At 41.2% G+C, this 13,469-nt stretch overlaps 1 protein-coding gene across 2 annotated transcripts in view; it reads left to right on the plus strand.

Moving 5' to 3' along the window:
- map3k22 (mitogen-activated protein kinase kinase kinase 22) overlaps positions 1 to 13,469 on the plus strand; it is a 41,834-nt gene that overhangs the window by 9,348 nt on the left and 19,017 nt on the right. For both annotated transcript variants that reach the window (XM_085418804.1, XM_085418802.1), the window contains exons 2-4: positions 4,523 to 4,606; positions 6,579 to 6,623; positions 12,237 to 12,346. In XM_085418804.1, coding sequence (XP_085274930.1) covers positions 4,588 to 4,606; positions 6,579 to 6,623; positions 12,237 to 12,346 — 174 coding nt within the window. In that variant the 5' untranslated portion in view covers positions 4,523 to 4,587. The remainder of the gene's footprint in view (positions 1 to 4,522; positions 4,607 to 6,578; positions 6,624 to 12,236; positions 12,347 to 13,469) is intronic.

Here is a 13,469-nt window from a genome sequence, read left to right on the forward strand (position 1 = left end):
GATCTGTTGGCTTCCAATAACTCCCACATGATTTGGAAATCATTTAGCAGACTCCTGAAACTTGAATGTGTAATTCATCACTGCCTGTAACATCTTGCCTGGATTAGCTGGTGTCACTTTGATTACTTGCACAACATAGGCGGTTTCACGTGTTTTATATCAAGCGTTGTTGGAACTGAAGGAAAAAAAACGGAAACTGTGGAGGTATTTGGGTTTAACGGTGTGTGTGTTATCGTTGGATGTCTCTTTCTCCCTGTTTCCATTCTTCAATCTGAACTGAGATGACCGTATGATGAGAAATATTACAGGAAGAATAAAAGGGACCAGAATAGCCTGGTGCTTTGCATATCTTCCACAGGTATACTGCCACAACATTCCTTTATCTCATCACTGATCACTTCCTCTTCTGATGTCTGTGGATCAATTTCTTGTTCTGTGATTGTTGGAGAGGGGAAACCCAGCACCCAACCCCGTCAAATAAGAAAAAAAAATATCTAGAGGTTGACCTCTGAAATGGTGATTTCTCTGGGACTCCATGTCAAGAGTGATGTCACATATGAGATCATGCTGCTTTGGCTATCAGGCAGCTGGAGGACAGACCTCCCACTTTCTCTAGTCTAAATTAGGAGGGTGTTTCCCTCAGAGATGTGGCCCACTTAGTTACTTAGTTGGAGAGTGATGTATAGACCTGTAGAAGGTTAGTGTACAGGCGTGCGGTTGAAGAGTTTAGCTCTCCTTTGTTATTTCTCTATAAAGCGCCGTTCTCTTATGTAGTGACAAAGGAGAGGTATCTAACAGTGAAACATTAGCCTGCCTGACTGCTGACTTTTCCCTCCATATCTTGACGGTGGAGTGCGTCACAGTGTTTCAGACACTTCTGGAGCATTTGCAGGCTCAATGCATGCTTTTCCTCATAGACCATCTAGCGCACAGACTTGACAGTCCCCTCTCGTAAGACACGTGGCTGCTGAGCAACAAGAGCGAGCGGCGATTAGCATTTGATCTTCAACAAGCGGGGCTGTCACATTACCCGCCTGCCAAGAAGTGTGTGGAGAACTGGGCTTGCGATCAGTGGGTACCACTAGCCTGGCATCATGCTGGGCAGAGGAGGGAAGCAGATGGCCCATCTGGTGACTTGCTGGCATAAAACAGAGGCTGTTCTGTTCCTGTGTGCGTGCGTGCATTTGTGTGTGGCATCAACAGACTGGGCGACGTGGTGTTAGGAGACCACCTGTCTCGTGGCTCATCGTCTCTTTCATGTGTGGTCAACGGCACCGTACAGGCGGAGCTTTGCTCGTATTCCCTTTCCTAATAACGTCCTGGTCTTTACACCAGATGTACCGAACACACTGAATTAGAGCTGGGCGATATGAGATTTTTTCATATCACGATATGTTTTTTTCATTTCAGGCGATAACGATATCTATCACGATATAAGCCAAATAACTATATTTGTAAGATTTAAATGTGCCGTTGCTCACAAGTAAAATGTGAAATAATCAGCAGCTTGTTTTTATTTAAATATTTATTTCCCATAATAAGTTCAACAGGGTAGATGTACTTAAGGAACATGAGACTTTTTCAGATAAATAAAGGCAAATATTGCAAACTACACAAAAGGCAGCCGCTAAAGCGTTTAAGTTTCAAAATAGAACAAATGAAACAAACTACTAAATTGTCAATTCCACTTAGAAACAAAATATTAATTCTAAAAATAAATCTTAGTTTGTTTTACAGAAGAACAGACAAAACTGACTAACTTTTGTCAATATCAAATAAACTGAGAACTAAAAGGAAATTCTCAATCTCTCCTTGTTGTATAGCTTAGCTTTTCAAACAGTTTTAACAGTTACTTTAGTCTGACAAAAGCCGAATGACGAATTAGCGCTTCCAGTCAGAGACTGAGGCTACTTCCACGCGTACACGGGTATTTTTGAAAACGGAGATTTTCCGTTTCCGTTTTAAAAAATAATCCCGTCCACACATAAAGGCAGAAATGAAGGAAAACGCTGCTATGAACATGCCAAAGCAGCAGGTGGCGCTAGATTCCTAACCGTGCAGAAATGTTGGCCAATCAGAAGTCTAGAAGCCTCGGTGGGAAAAAGTAAACAAAGCTGGGGCATAGAAGCAGAACCGAGTCGTATGTGTGGAGGGACAGTAACTGTGTGTATATGTAAGCATTTAAACACTGCAGAGAGTAGAATTAACAGTAACAGTATTGTAGAAATTCATTTCACCGAAACAATAACGTGGCGCACAGTGTGACGCATGCACCAGTTTATTGTATTTCCAGACTTGCTTTCGGCACAATTTACAGTGCACGCTACTCTGTTTTTTGTCAGACTTGAAATAGCCGAAATACCTTCACACTACGGAACTTCTATGGCTCTTCCGTTCGACAATCTCTCCGGCATTGGAACCATCGTCTGTTTTCTCTTCGGTCACGCTCGGTTGATTTTTCTAGTCGGCACACTCATTTCCTCCATTACGCGCTGGCTCCATTACCCGCTGGCTGCTTCCCAAACAAACACACGTGCGGCTTGGCACTTGTGCTGTAAGTAACAAGTCGCGCGACGTGACGCTGCGGCTGTGATTGGTTCGGCTCTGTGCTACTTAATTTGGATTGGCTGACCTTTTTTTCGAGGACAAGAGCGGCGAGGTCTATCGCGATAGCTTAATTTCTCTATCGAGTAAAAGTTATATCGCGATACATATCGTTATCGTTCTATCGCCCAGCTCTACACTGAATATATTAGTTCTTTGCAATCGTATTATCTGGTGAATTCAGCCAAATTTAACGCTGGTATCATGACACATTTAGAGCACCCTTGCTCTTCCACATTTCCTTTAAGTTTCAGCTTTCCAGCTTTTTAGCTCGTGTGATGCCAGTGCACTGACAGCAGTACCCTGTCTGTTCCCTTGTTCAAACTCTGTTGGCACTCTGTGACTCTACCCCTCAGGCTGTAAATTGCTCCAGTGGCCGCTTTTTATTGCTTTTATGAAAAGTTTTCTGGCTGACACAAAGAGAAAGTGTTTGTGTCTCTGCAGGCACGCCGGAGCATTTATCTGGGCTCAGTGGGGTAACACAGACTTTGGCGTAGGTGAAAACACACAAACTGGATTTCTTTTGTGTTTTAATTTCCTTTTGTGGCTTGCGTTTGCTATTTTGTTTTCCGTATTAGCTCTTCTCTTCACTGTGGTGTTCTGACTTTGAGCTGGACCGTCCAGTTAACCATGCGATTGCGGAGTTTACGGCAAGGAATTAGAGCAGCATTACTCAGGGATTTTAGCCAAAACTGACATCAAGTGTGTCACCGGTGACTCTGCTAGTGTCAGACTGTAGCCACTGACAACAGTAGCTGTGATTTTTGTGTTGTCTGTGTGTAGCAACGAGCAGCCATTAGCAGCTAGGCCTCTGATTGCTCAGCCAAAAGAACCTTTTAACCCTCTACTGCAAGAAGAACTTGTGTAACTAAAATGTAGTTTTGCTTCATCTAAATACCCAGAGCTGCTAGGTAATATATGGCTAACATTAGCAATCTGAGCTTCAATTAAGATTGAATTTCCCATGTAGCTAGCAATCACTCATAGCTAGAAGTGTATTTTAGCATTTACTAAAAATAATATCGCGTTACGTTTGAGCTCAATTGCTTTTCTTCAAGCTGCTTCAAGCTGTCTTTAAATGGATGTAAACATAGGTTTAAAAAGGTCTTGACCTTTTTTGGATTTCTGAAGTGTGCACAATACCTTCTATGGCTCTGTGATTGATGCTGTAATGGGGAACACACTGAAGTCCCAACCACTGCAAATATTCAAATACCACAACACCGTTTGGAGCAGCTGAGGCACTAGTTCTTGTTCCTCTTTTTTTTTTTGTTGTTGTTGCATAGACTGCATTCAAAGAACAAACAAATGCTTCCTGCAGTCTTTGCGTGAGAAATATGTGCACGTTGGCCTGTTTAAGGGGAACGCTTCAGTGGCCGTAAGCATGAAGTGGTGATGCACGAATACTGTGAGATGGATGTATTTGGCTTGAGATCTACCATAAGCATGCATTTTCACTCACTGTGCTGACTGCAACACAAAATACGGATGCGAGTACAGATTCTCCGCTACTTTGTTTTGGAAATTCTCATGGTCTTTACTTGCGGCAGGTGTTCGGGCAAACCCCCACGCCCGCCTTCACTGATGCCGTCTTGCGGTTTTTGTGGTGGCAGTAAACACACACCGGGGGCATTCACGGGACTATGACTAATGGCTTTCATGCTATTTTTCAGAGTAGAGGATATGTCAATCTCAGGAGACTAGTTTAAATTAAAAAAAAAAAAAAAAAAAAGAACAAATAAAAAACACAAGCAGTCACACCGTTGTGGAAAAATAACGCGCTGTGTTGATACTACCACCTGCGTCCTGTTTTGTCTTTGTTTTTGTGCACTCTCAGAAATAATGCTCGCCTCGCTGAAAGAAAATGGCACAGTTCTTGGATGTTGAAACCTTGTTGTTTTTTTTGCCTCACTCTCAGGGTGAAGTCTTCAGCAGCAGAGAGAAGTTGAGCTCCGTGCTCTAGTTCAACAGGGCCACTTCCTGATGATGACAGTAAACATGGGTGAGTAGCGTTTGAAAGCCAGTTGCTTTAGGCTGCACTGTGTACGTACAGAAACATGCTTGCTTACTGGGAATATACACACCTCTCGCTCTTCCTCTGGCAGGAACAGTGCAGAGAAAAACAACACATGTAAAAGCACAGTGTTAAAAAAAAAAAAAAAAAGAGGGAAAGAAAAGACAGTTATTTTCAGATTTTGCATTGTTTTTTTTTTTTTCTGTTGTTCCTCATTTTTAAACCTTTCCTCAGATATGAAGTCTTGATTTTGGCAACTTGAAGGTTGTAGAAGAGAAAAATAACGCCTTAAAACCTTTAACAACAGTGTGCATGTTTCCAGTGTACTGTGTTTATTTATCTCCTGCAAAATAAACTGTATAAGAATGTCTCTGAATGCACTCATGCATGCCTAAATTATGCAAAAAAAAAAATTGCTAGCTGTGGACGCAGTGCTGTAAAAAAGTATCCGCACCCTTCCTGATTTTTTTTAGTTATTTTGCATATTTGTCACAATCGCATGTTTCAGACAAAGTAAATTTCATGTAAATAATATTAGACATGAATAAATACAACATGCAGTTAATGAAGAAATGAAATGACCATTTTATTTACTAAGGGAAATAAGTCATCCAAACCTATCTGACCCTGTGTGGAAAAAGTAATTGTCCCCACAACCTGAGGAGTGTTTGTGCCACCCTTGGCAGCAAGAACTGCAATCAAGTGTTTGCGATAACTGGAATGAAGTGTTTTACATCATAGAGGAGGAACTTTGGCCCACTATTCTTGGGTTCCTGCTTCCAGAACAAAATGCTTGGATGTGCATTAGAAGTTAGTGAGGGTGATCTCTGCCTATGCAGCTTACTAGGGCTACCCTTGGAAAAAAACCCTGATCTGGTGGTTGTCACACCACATCCTTTTTGACACACATTGAGGTCTCAAAACACATTACAGGAGGTTTTCAAATGCTATCATTATGGGGGAGAAATTAAGGTTCAGCAAAAGCATTGCAATCAAATTTGAGTCTGGACTTTGACTAGGCCACTCCAAAACCTTTATGCTGGTTTTTTATTGTTGTTTTTTTAATTGTTTTTTTTTTGCGTCATTCAGAGGTGGACTTGCTGGTGTTTTTTGGATCATTGTCCTTCTGCATAACCCAACTTGAGCTTTAGAACACAAACTGATCGCCCGACAGTCTCGTTCAGGATTTTCTGGTAGAGAGACGAATTCATGGTTCCATCAATTACGACAAGTCGTCCAGGTCCTGACGCAGCAAAGCAGCCACAGACCATCGCACTACCATCATTATGTTTGACTGTTGGCTTGATGTTCTTTGGTCAGCAGTGTTTTTTTCCTTTGAACTCTCCCATGGAGGCCATTTTTGCCCATTGTCTTTCTTGTTGTTGAATCCTGAACTTTGACCTTAACTGATGCGAGGCTTTCAGTTCCTTAGATGTTGTTCTGAATTGTTTTATGACAACCTGGATGAGTCATTGATCTGCTCTGGGGAGTAATTTGGTAGGTTGGCCACTCACCACTGTGCCAAGTTTTCTTCATTTGTGGATAATGGCTCTCACCGTGGTTCACTGGAATCCCAAAGCCTTAGAAATGGCTTTGTAACACTTAACAGACTGACAGATGTCCATGACGTTGTTACTCAGCTGGTTCTTTAGCTCAAGATCTTTTAGCTTACTTCACTTTTGTCACACGGGTTCTTTTGGGGTTATAGGGTTTTTTTCCCCCAAAAAATGAAATCATCATTTAAAAATTTATTTTTTTTAATTTGCATTTACACATAAGTGTGACAAATATGCAAAAAATGTGGATGGGGATGAATGCTTTTCACAGCACTGCATGTTGTTGTTTCTCAACAGTAGATTCTCTGAACTCAAAGTATCAGCAGCCAGCATATGCTGTCAATTGTTTTATTTTGGACCTGCTTTCACTGTGATCCAAAATGATGATGTTTTTTTTTCCACAGATGACGGTCTCCAAAATGGATCTGGACAGCACAGAAACTCACAAGGTAAACACCCAGCCTTGATGGAGCTACAGGAATTGTATGACATACTAGGCCTGTTCTGTAAATGTATGTAATGCTTTCTGGACAAAAGAAGAAATCAGCCCCACAGTCACGTCAGTGTGTTACGTAAGGTTTTCCACCTGACATAAATGTTGCTGCATGTGGTTGTTCTTGGCATTGGGCTTGGCGTGTCCATGCATCAGTGCAACAACGCGAATGGCTGGAAGCGTTTCCTGATCCAGGTGTTATAAAGATGATTTAAGTTTTGGAAACGGGAGCAGGAATTGTGCGATGCAACCTCTACCCTCTGGCATTATGGAATTCTCCTGTAGATTTTTTCCTGCTCTTTTAGACGGTGTGCGTCTCTTATTTTAGCGTGGCTTCGTATGAAGTCTTTCAGCTCTGTCGAGAGTTCAGTAAATAGAGCTGCAGCAAATTTCCTAGCTGATTGTGAGCTTTGAAAAAAAAAGAACTCTGAAATTCTGAATTTTGCAAAATGTACATAATGCTAAAAACTACTCCCCATATTCAACACACATTAGACTGCTATTAATAGCTCTCCTCAAATAATTGCTTAACAGATCTTTCCAGATCTGTAACAGTAGTGGTGACACGGCTAAGCCAAGCTGACGCAGGCTGAGAGAGGAATGCCACGGCCTGCAGATACTGAATGGGCATATTTGCAAACATTGTCCAGTGAAAAGCCTTTAGCACAGACCTTGTACAAACATTAATTGCACAACCACTGTTGCACACCCACCTACATTACATCAGGGTCATTATTCTTGGTGAAAGATTAACTTCTGAGGTTTAAACATTACATCCATTAGGTGTCCAATTATATCTGCCACGGTTTCGATAAACAGCGAGGTGAGAGCTGGGAAGCCCGCCTTGCTTGTTATGGCTGACTTGTGTGTGTGTGCATGTGCTTGTGTGCTTGTTGTGCGTCAGAGCTCGAACCGTAGTGCTGCAGAGTGAGGACACGTTTGGCTCCAGCCGCTAATCCTGCCGGACGCCTTTGGCATGATGCGTCTCTCGGCACCAGGAAATCCCCTCAATGTCTTCATTCAGGCAGCCTGCATCTCTCACTCTCACACACACGCACACAGACGCTCTGCCTCGCTGGTCCTTAAATACTTTTGGCTTGCAGAAGTCATATCCTCTCGTAGCTTGTTCTATTTTGTAAGCAACTTTAGGGTTTGGGGGAGTTGTCTTGCTCTACCTTCATCTCCCAGCTTCTGCTCTGCTTTCATAAAACACTCAGCTCGAGCAGCAGTTACGAGAAGACGTCTCCTTTTTATTGTCACCCATCCTGAAGCAAAGTTCTTGCTTTATTTCGTCCACTGCCACTTTCGCAGTTCCCAGAGTTAGCCCGTGACGAGACGAAAGATGCTGGGCGATGATGCAATGGGCAGCAACCGGTCGACATTGTGTAATGTTGCTCGCTCTGCCCGGCTTCCTGGAATTCCCCCTTTTTCTTATGCGTGTCACATTTTGCGCAACACACAATGAGAGCAGATGGGGGGGAGCTGAAGGTAGCCCAATTTATCAACCCTCCCCTCCTCTTCTCAAAACATTTGCAACTATTCTGGGTCACATGTTGCCATGGGGTTCCTGAAGCAGTCACTGAGGCTACTTCTGGCGGTGATGTGTGTTTGGTGTATGTGGCAGTTGCTTTCCACTGTGCTGGTGGTTAGCCTTGGCTGGCCTCAGCCTGGCAGTGGCCGTGGATCAGTTGGGAGTGATGTAATAACTTCACTTATAGGCAGCCATCAGAGCCAGCTCTGTGCACCACCACACATTTCTCACATGCTCTCACTGCCCCCACCCCTGTTCCAATGAACCCTCTCACACTCGTTTCTCCGCTATTATCCATAGGCTACAGAGAGCACAAACACACACACATATGCGCACACACACACACACACACACACACACACACACATACACATACACATGCTGGCCTCTGTTTGTTTTGTATCCTTGACTGCAAGTGCACAGGGTAGTCTGGAGCTGTAAGCCTGTAGAGGCTGGACTCAAACAGCAGATTTCACAAGAGAGAAGCAGTGCAAATGAGAAACAATGACAGAGGTAATATTTGCAAGAGTTAGATTGTGAGATTAGTATTTGGATATTTAACAGTTTACATATTTATTTATGTATTGTGACTCATTTTCTCTATTTTAACAGAATATTGTTGGATTTGAGGGATTTTGTGCAAAAATTAGCTTATTCAGCAAATTAATTGATAATGGAAAACATTATCACGAGCTGCAGCCTTGCTCTCATGTAAAATCCTGTCACTACAGAAGGAAAAATAAATATTTTTGCATGCTTAATTTATTTTTTTGTCATATTCAGAGTTTTTTCCCTTGTGAGTCAGTCAAAAAATACATGAATATCCTGATGTGGAACAACATGGTTAGCACAGCTCCGCGTTCAGAACTTAAGACAGTGATTCAGTTCCTTCCTGTTCCGAGAGGACATGCCTGGTCGAACGGTTAGTCAGCCACCGCTGCTGACAGCATACGTCATAAGTACCCGGGTCTCCTATCGTCTTCTCAGGGCAGTTTACAGCACTTTGTGTGCGTTTGTGTGATGGTGGCAGGACACATTGTGTTGTTTTACAAGGTTATTTACATAAATAGGTGTTATTTCATCTGTCTTATCTCTAGAATCTCCTTAAGGGAGAAAACTACCAGAAATGACTCAGCTGCCTCATAGTTACTGTCCTTTTCTCAAAAAATAAATAAATAAATAAATTCACCCACACAGGTATTCATAAAGTTGTTAGAACATAAAGGAATATATATTTTTGCCTGATTTCCTGTTGGATATACTGACTTTGCAGTCATTTTAGTGCTTTCAGACACTACGCGATCCAATGTGCAGTCTGGACCATGCAAGAGTACTTCTTATACTGTTGTTGTTGTTTGCTCTGTGGGCGCAGTTTTTTTTGTAGGTGGAATTTTTCTTATCAGTTGACATTATTTAGTTTCTTTTTAAGTGGAGGGACTGGACCACACAGCAAAGAAGAGAAACATGTCATTCACACTTCGCTCATGTGGCTAATTTGGAAGTGTCCGCTGAAACTTAATGCAACTAAGTGGCAGATGATGGACTAGGGGTAAACATAAGTGGATAATGAGAGAGCTGCTGGAGCAAATGAGCTCTGGTTGAAATGAAGAATACTTTAAATTCAGGTCAGTTTTGTTTACATAGCGCCTAATCACAACAACAGCTGTCTTAAGGCGCTTTAGATTATAAGGTAAAGACCCTTGACGTCCTGTGAGCAAGCAACAGTGGGAATAAAAAAACCCCTCTCTTTTAGCGGGAAGAAACCTCTAGCAGAACCAGGCTCCGGGAGCGGCAGCCATCTTTTCAGACCAGCTAGGGCAGGGGTGTCAAACTCAAATACACAGTGGGCCAAAATTCAAAACTGGAACAAATTCGCGGACTAACTTTAATATTTATTGAAATATATTTATTCCTCCAGATATAAGAATGAATCTTTTCTTATGGACTCAAACACATTTTGCTAAAAAACTGAATATGGAACAAGCAAAGCTTAATACTAAACAATATATATATTAGCTGTATAATACCAGTAGGCCAGCTCTGATAGTAATTTGGTATGGTATGGCCCGCGGGCCAAATTTGGCCCGCAGCCTAATTACATTTGGCCCGCGGGCCAGAGTTTGACACCTATGAGCTAGGGTAAAGAGATGGAAGAAAATAGTCAAATTGAGAGAAAATAAAAAAAAAAAATGAGATAAAACACACTTTTAATACATTCTTAACTCTGATATTTGGTTGATACAGACTGTGTCATCTGTTTTCACCATTAGCTTTTCCTGGCTAACATTAGCTAAAATTAGCTAGCTGCGTGTTTAGCGTCAATGAGCCCAGTTTGTGATTGAATATCTTGTCTACTTGGTTTGCATTTTAATAATATCCCACTACTGTTACCTTGTTTCATTTTAAAGGGCTGGTTGGTCGATACATCTTCCCTGTTCTCTCCCACTTGTCCAGGAGTCAGTAGGCGAGCTTCGTGCCATTGGGGTTTGTGTAGGTTTTATTGGTTAGTCTCTGTGAGCAACTACCTATGCAAATAGATACAACTGCAGCACCACAAAACCAGCATTAGTCAGTAGAGTTGGTCTGTCACGCTTCATAACTGACACTACAAGCCATAGGAGAAATAAATAGGCCCGTATATGTTGGGAAAGATAGCATGTCATTAAAGGTGCCATTAGTATTAATGGCTGTTGCTTTGTACTCATGTAATATGAACCATGAGAAAATTTACCGTACAGTAAGGTATACCAATTTGAATAAGAGTTACAGAGCGCTCGGTATGAGAGGAAAAACGAAAGGTAGTCTGACAGTGACGTGTAAACTGATGTTTATGCATGAGTGCATCCTGACCTCTGAGTGAACCTGGTGTACTGGCCTACTGTCTGAGAACAGCTGGCCACAAGAGCCGTACAGTAGGAGCAAGATCAAATGCCATCCCAGACCCCATCTGCTCCGTGTGTTACTATGACTCTAGCTTTCATTCCCTGTGGTCTTTTACACACACATATAGACATCTATTCTATTAAAGAATGCGGTTTTTCCTGCAGGTGCTGTTTGTATTGCACTGCACACACCCAGCACAGGTGTGTGTGTGTGCCTGCGTGTGCATTTTTTAAAAATTATTATCATGACTAGACCTTGGATATATCTGAGAGACAGGAAGAAGCTGAGGTCAGCGACCTCTTTCTTATACTGTAATCACCCAACTCGGATTCCATTAAAGGCTTTTAATGGTAAAAGATGACCGGATGCCCTTTTTTGTGAGCACATCAAAAAAGGTGAAGTGAGGAGTAGAAAACTGAGAATTGTTGGCTTTAATACCTTAAAGGTTATTTTAATGACACAAACGGATGTGGCACTTTAGTCCCAAAATATTTCATATTGAAACGTTTTCGACTTTCTCTTTTACCGCGCAGTCGCTTTTTTATAACATTTGTAACTGAAGAAAGGCAGCCTTTATCTGAATTATGCTCCTGAAATATCTCCACTGATATATATGTATTAGACTGCTTAATAAACAAGCTGCAGGTGACCACGTCGCCCTTTTTGACAGGCGTGCATGAAGCCCATACACGTGTTCCATTATTAAAACAACTTTATTTTTTGTGGCTTTTCTATGCTTAAGTATAGCATTAAAGAATGGCCTGCATTGTTATGTTTACCCATATCATCAAAGCGAAAGACTTGAGTCACACATATCTCAGAGAAATATTAGGCAATATTTTTGTTTGTTTGTTTGTTTTATAGAGAGATAATTCTACCCTTATTAGGTATGTACCGAACATAAACTAGATTCTTCTCCATTAATGGAAACTCACACATGAAAACAGGAAGAGGCATGCCAGATGTTGCCTCACTGGCTCTTCTGAGCCGGTACAAACTAAAAACTAAGGTCATGCTAAATGTCAAAGAGCACTCGTGTGTGGCCAGTAAAGTCACCAATAAAGTGAGGTCATTTGAAACAGATAAGGTATTTCTGCTGTACTTCCTACATTTAAGCGCAGAGTGTAGCTGACACATTTCTTCTTTCTTCCTTAGACGACGAGGAGGCACTTAACTCCATCATGAAGGACTTAGCAGCCTTGGGCCGTTGTTACACCCAGCACAACAGCCACAAGCCCAAGAACCGAACCTTACTCTACAAACAGGTACTCGTCGCATCCACATGTGCTGTTTCTCCTTTTATACATTCAAAATTGTTGAAGTGCTGATTTGAATCTATAAGAACTTTTAAAATTGGCTGTAAAATGTGTCTAAATATCAATTTTTTTGTTTTTATTTTGATTGCTCTGTTGCCTGTGTAGTATGGGAATCAGTTTGCTTAGCCATATTTTAGTTAAAGAGCTGAGAGGATGTATAATGCTGCAGTATTTCTTTGGTTTAAAGCTGCCACACATCCTGCTTAGTTACACTACTTTAACCTTATCTGTCACTCTGTTTTTACTCAATACCTCAGCCCTGCTTCCTTTTTTTATTTTATTCACTGGAGTTTGAAGGTTGTGATCTAGTTTTGGAGATGATGAAACAAAAAAGCAGCATATTCACCGCCACAGCATGGTGCAAAAGTCTCGAGCCACTCCTCATTTCTTCATATTTTGCTTCCAAGGAGCCAGTCTTTGGATATCAGCTGCTTATTAAAAAAAAACCAAAAAAAAACCACAACTCCTTTTCAGTCCAGTGCATGACACTTTTCAGAGATTTGTTGTTTGTTTGTTCAGATATTAAACGCTGACCTATGAGTCATTCAAGCATAAAAAAAACGGAAGTGACGTCATTTTCCCGGAAATGTAGTCTTTTTTACTATCAGGCCCTCAGAGCCTATACTCGTCTTTTTAAAAGTTATCTTTGACTTTATGACTTTCTGTGTCGTTTTTGGGATGCTTAGGACTCATATTGCACTGCTGGAAATAGTTTATTTTGATGCATATGCTGCTTTTTTGCAAATTTGCAGTATAATATTTATTTTTGTTTTTCCTGCAGTGTATAAAAATTGGTGTATTTCAAAAATAAAACTATGAAGACACTCAAAATAAATTTCCTGTGGTGGGAAACTATTTTGTGCAACTTTTTTGTATTTACAGTTTTGAGGGATAAGCCTCTTAAATTTCTCTAACTAGAAATATATGTTAAAAAAGCAAAAACGATTTTCAATTTTTTTGTAGTTTATTGCACTTTTTTGCAATTTATGTAATTACTATGCACTTAATGAATACATATTATTAAAATCTGGGCTATAATGGTTGTATTGATGTATAGCAACTTGAAATGCTC

The sequence above is a fragment of the Rhamphochromis longiceps genome, linkage group LG9 (assembly GCF_057381845.1).
Source record: "Rhamphochromis longiceps isolate RC_006_pf linkage group LG9, R_longiceps_female_GT1.1, whole genome shotgun sequence".
NCBI classification, from domain to species: Eukaryota; Metazoa; Chordata; class Actinopteri; order Cichliformes; family Cichlidae; genus Rhamphochromis; species Rhamphochromis longiceps.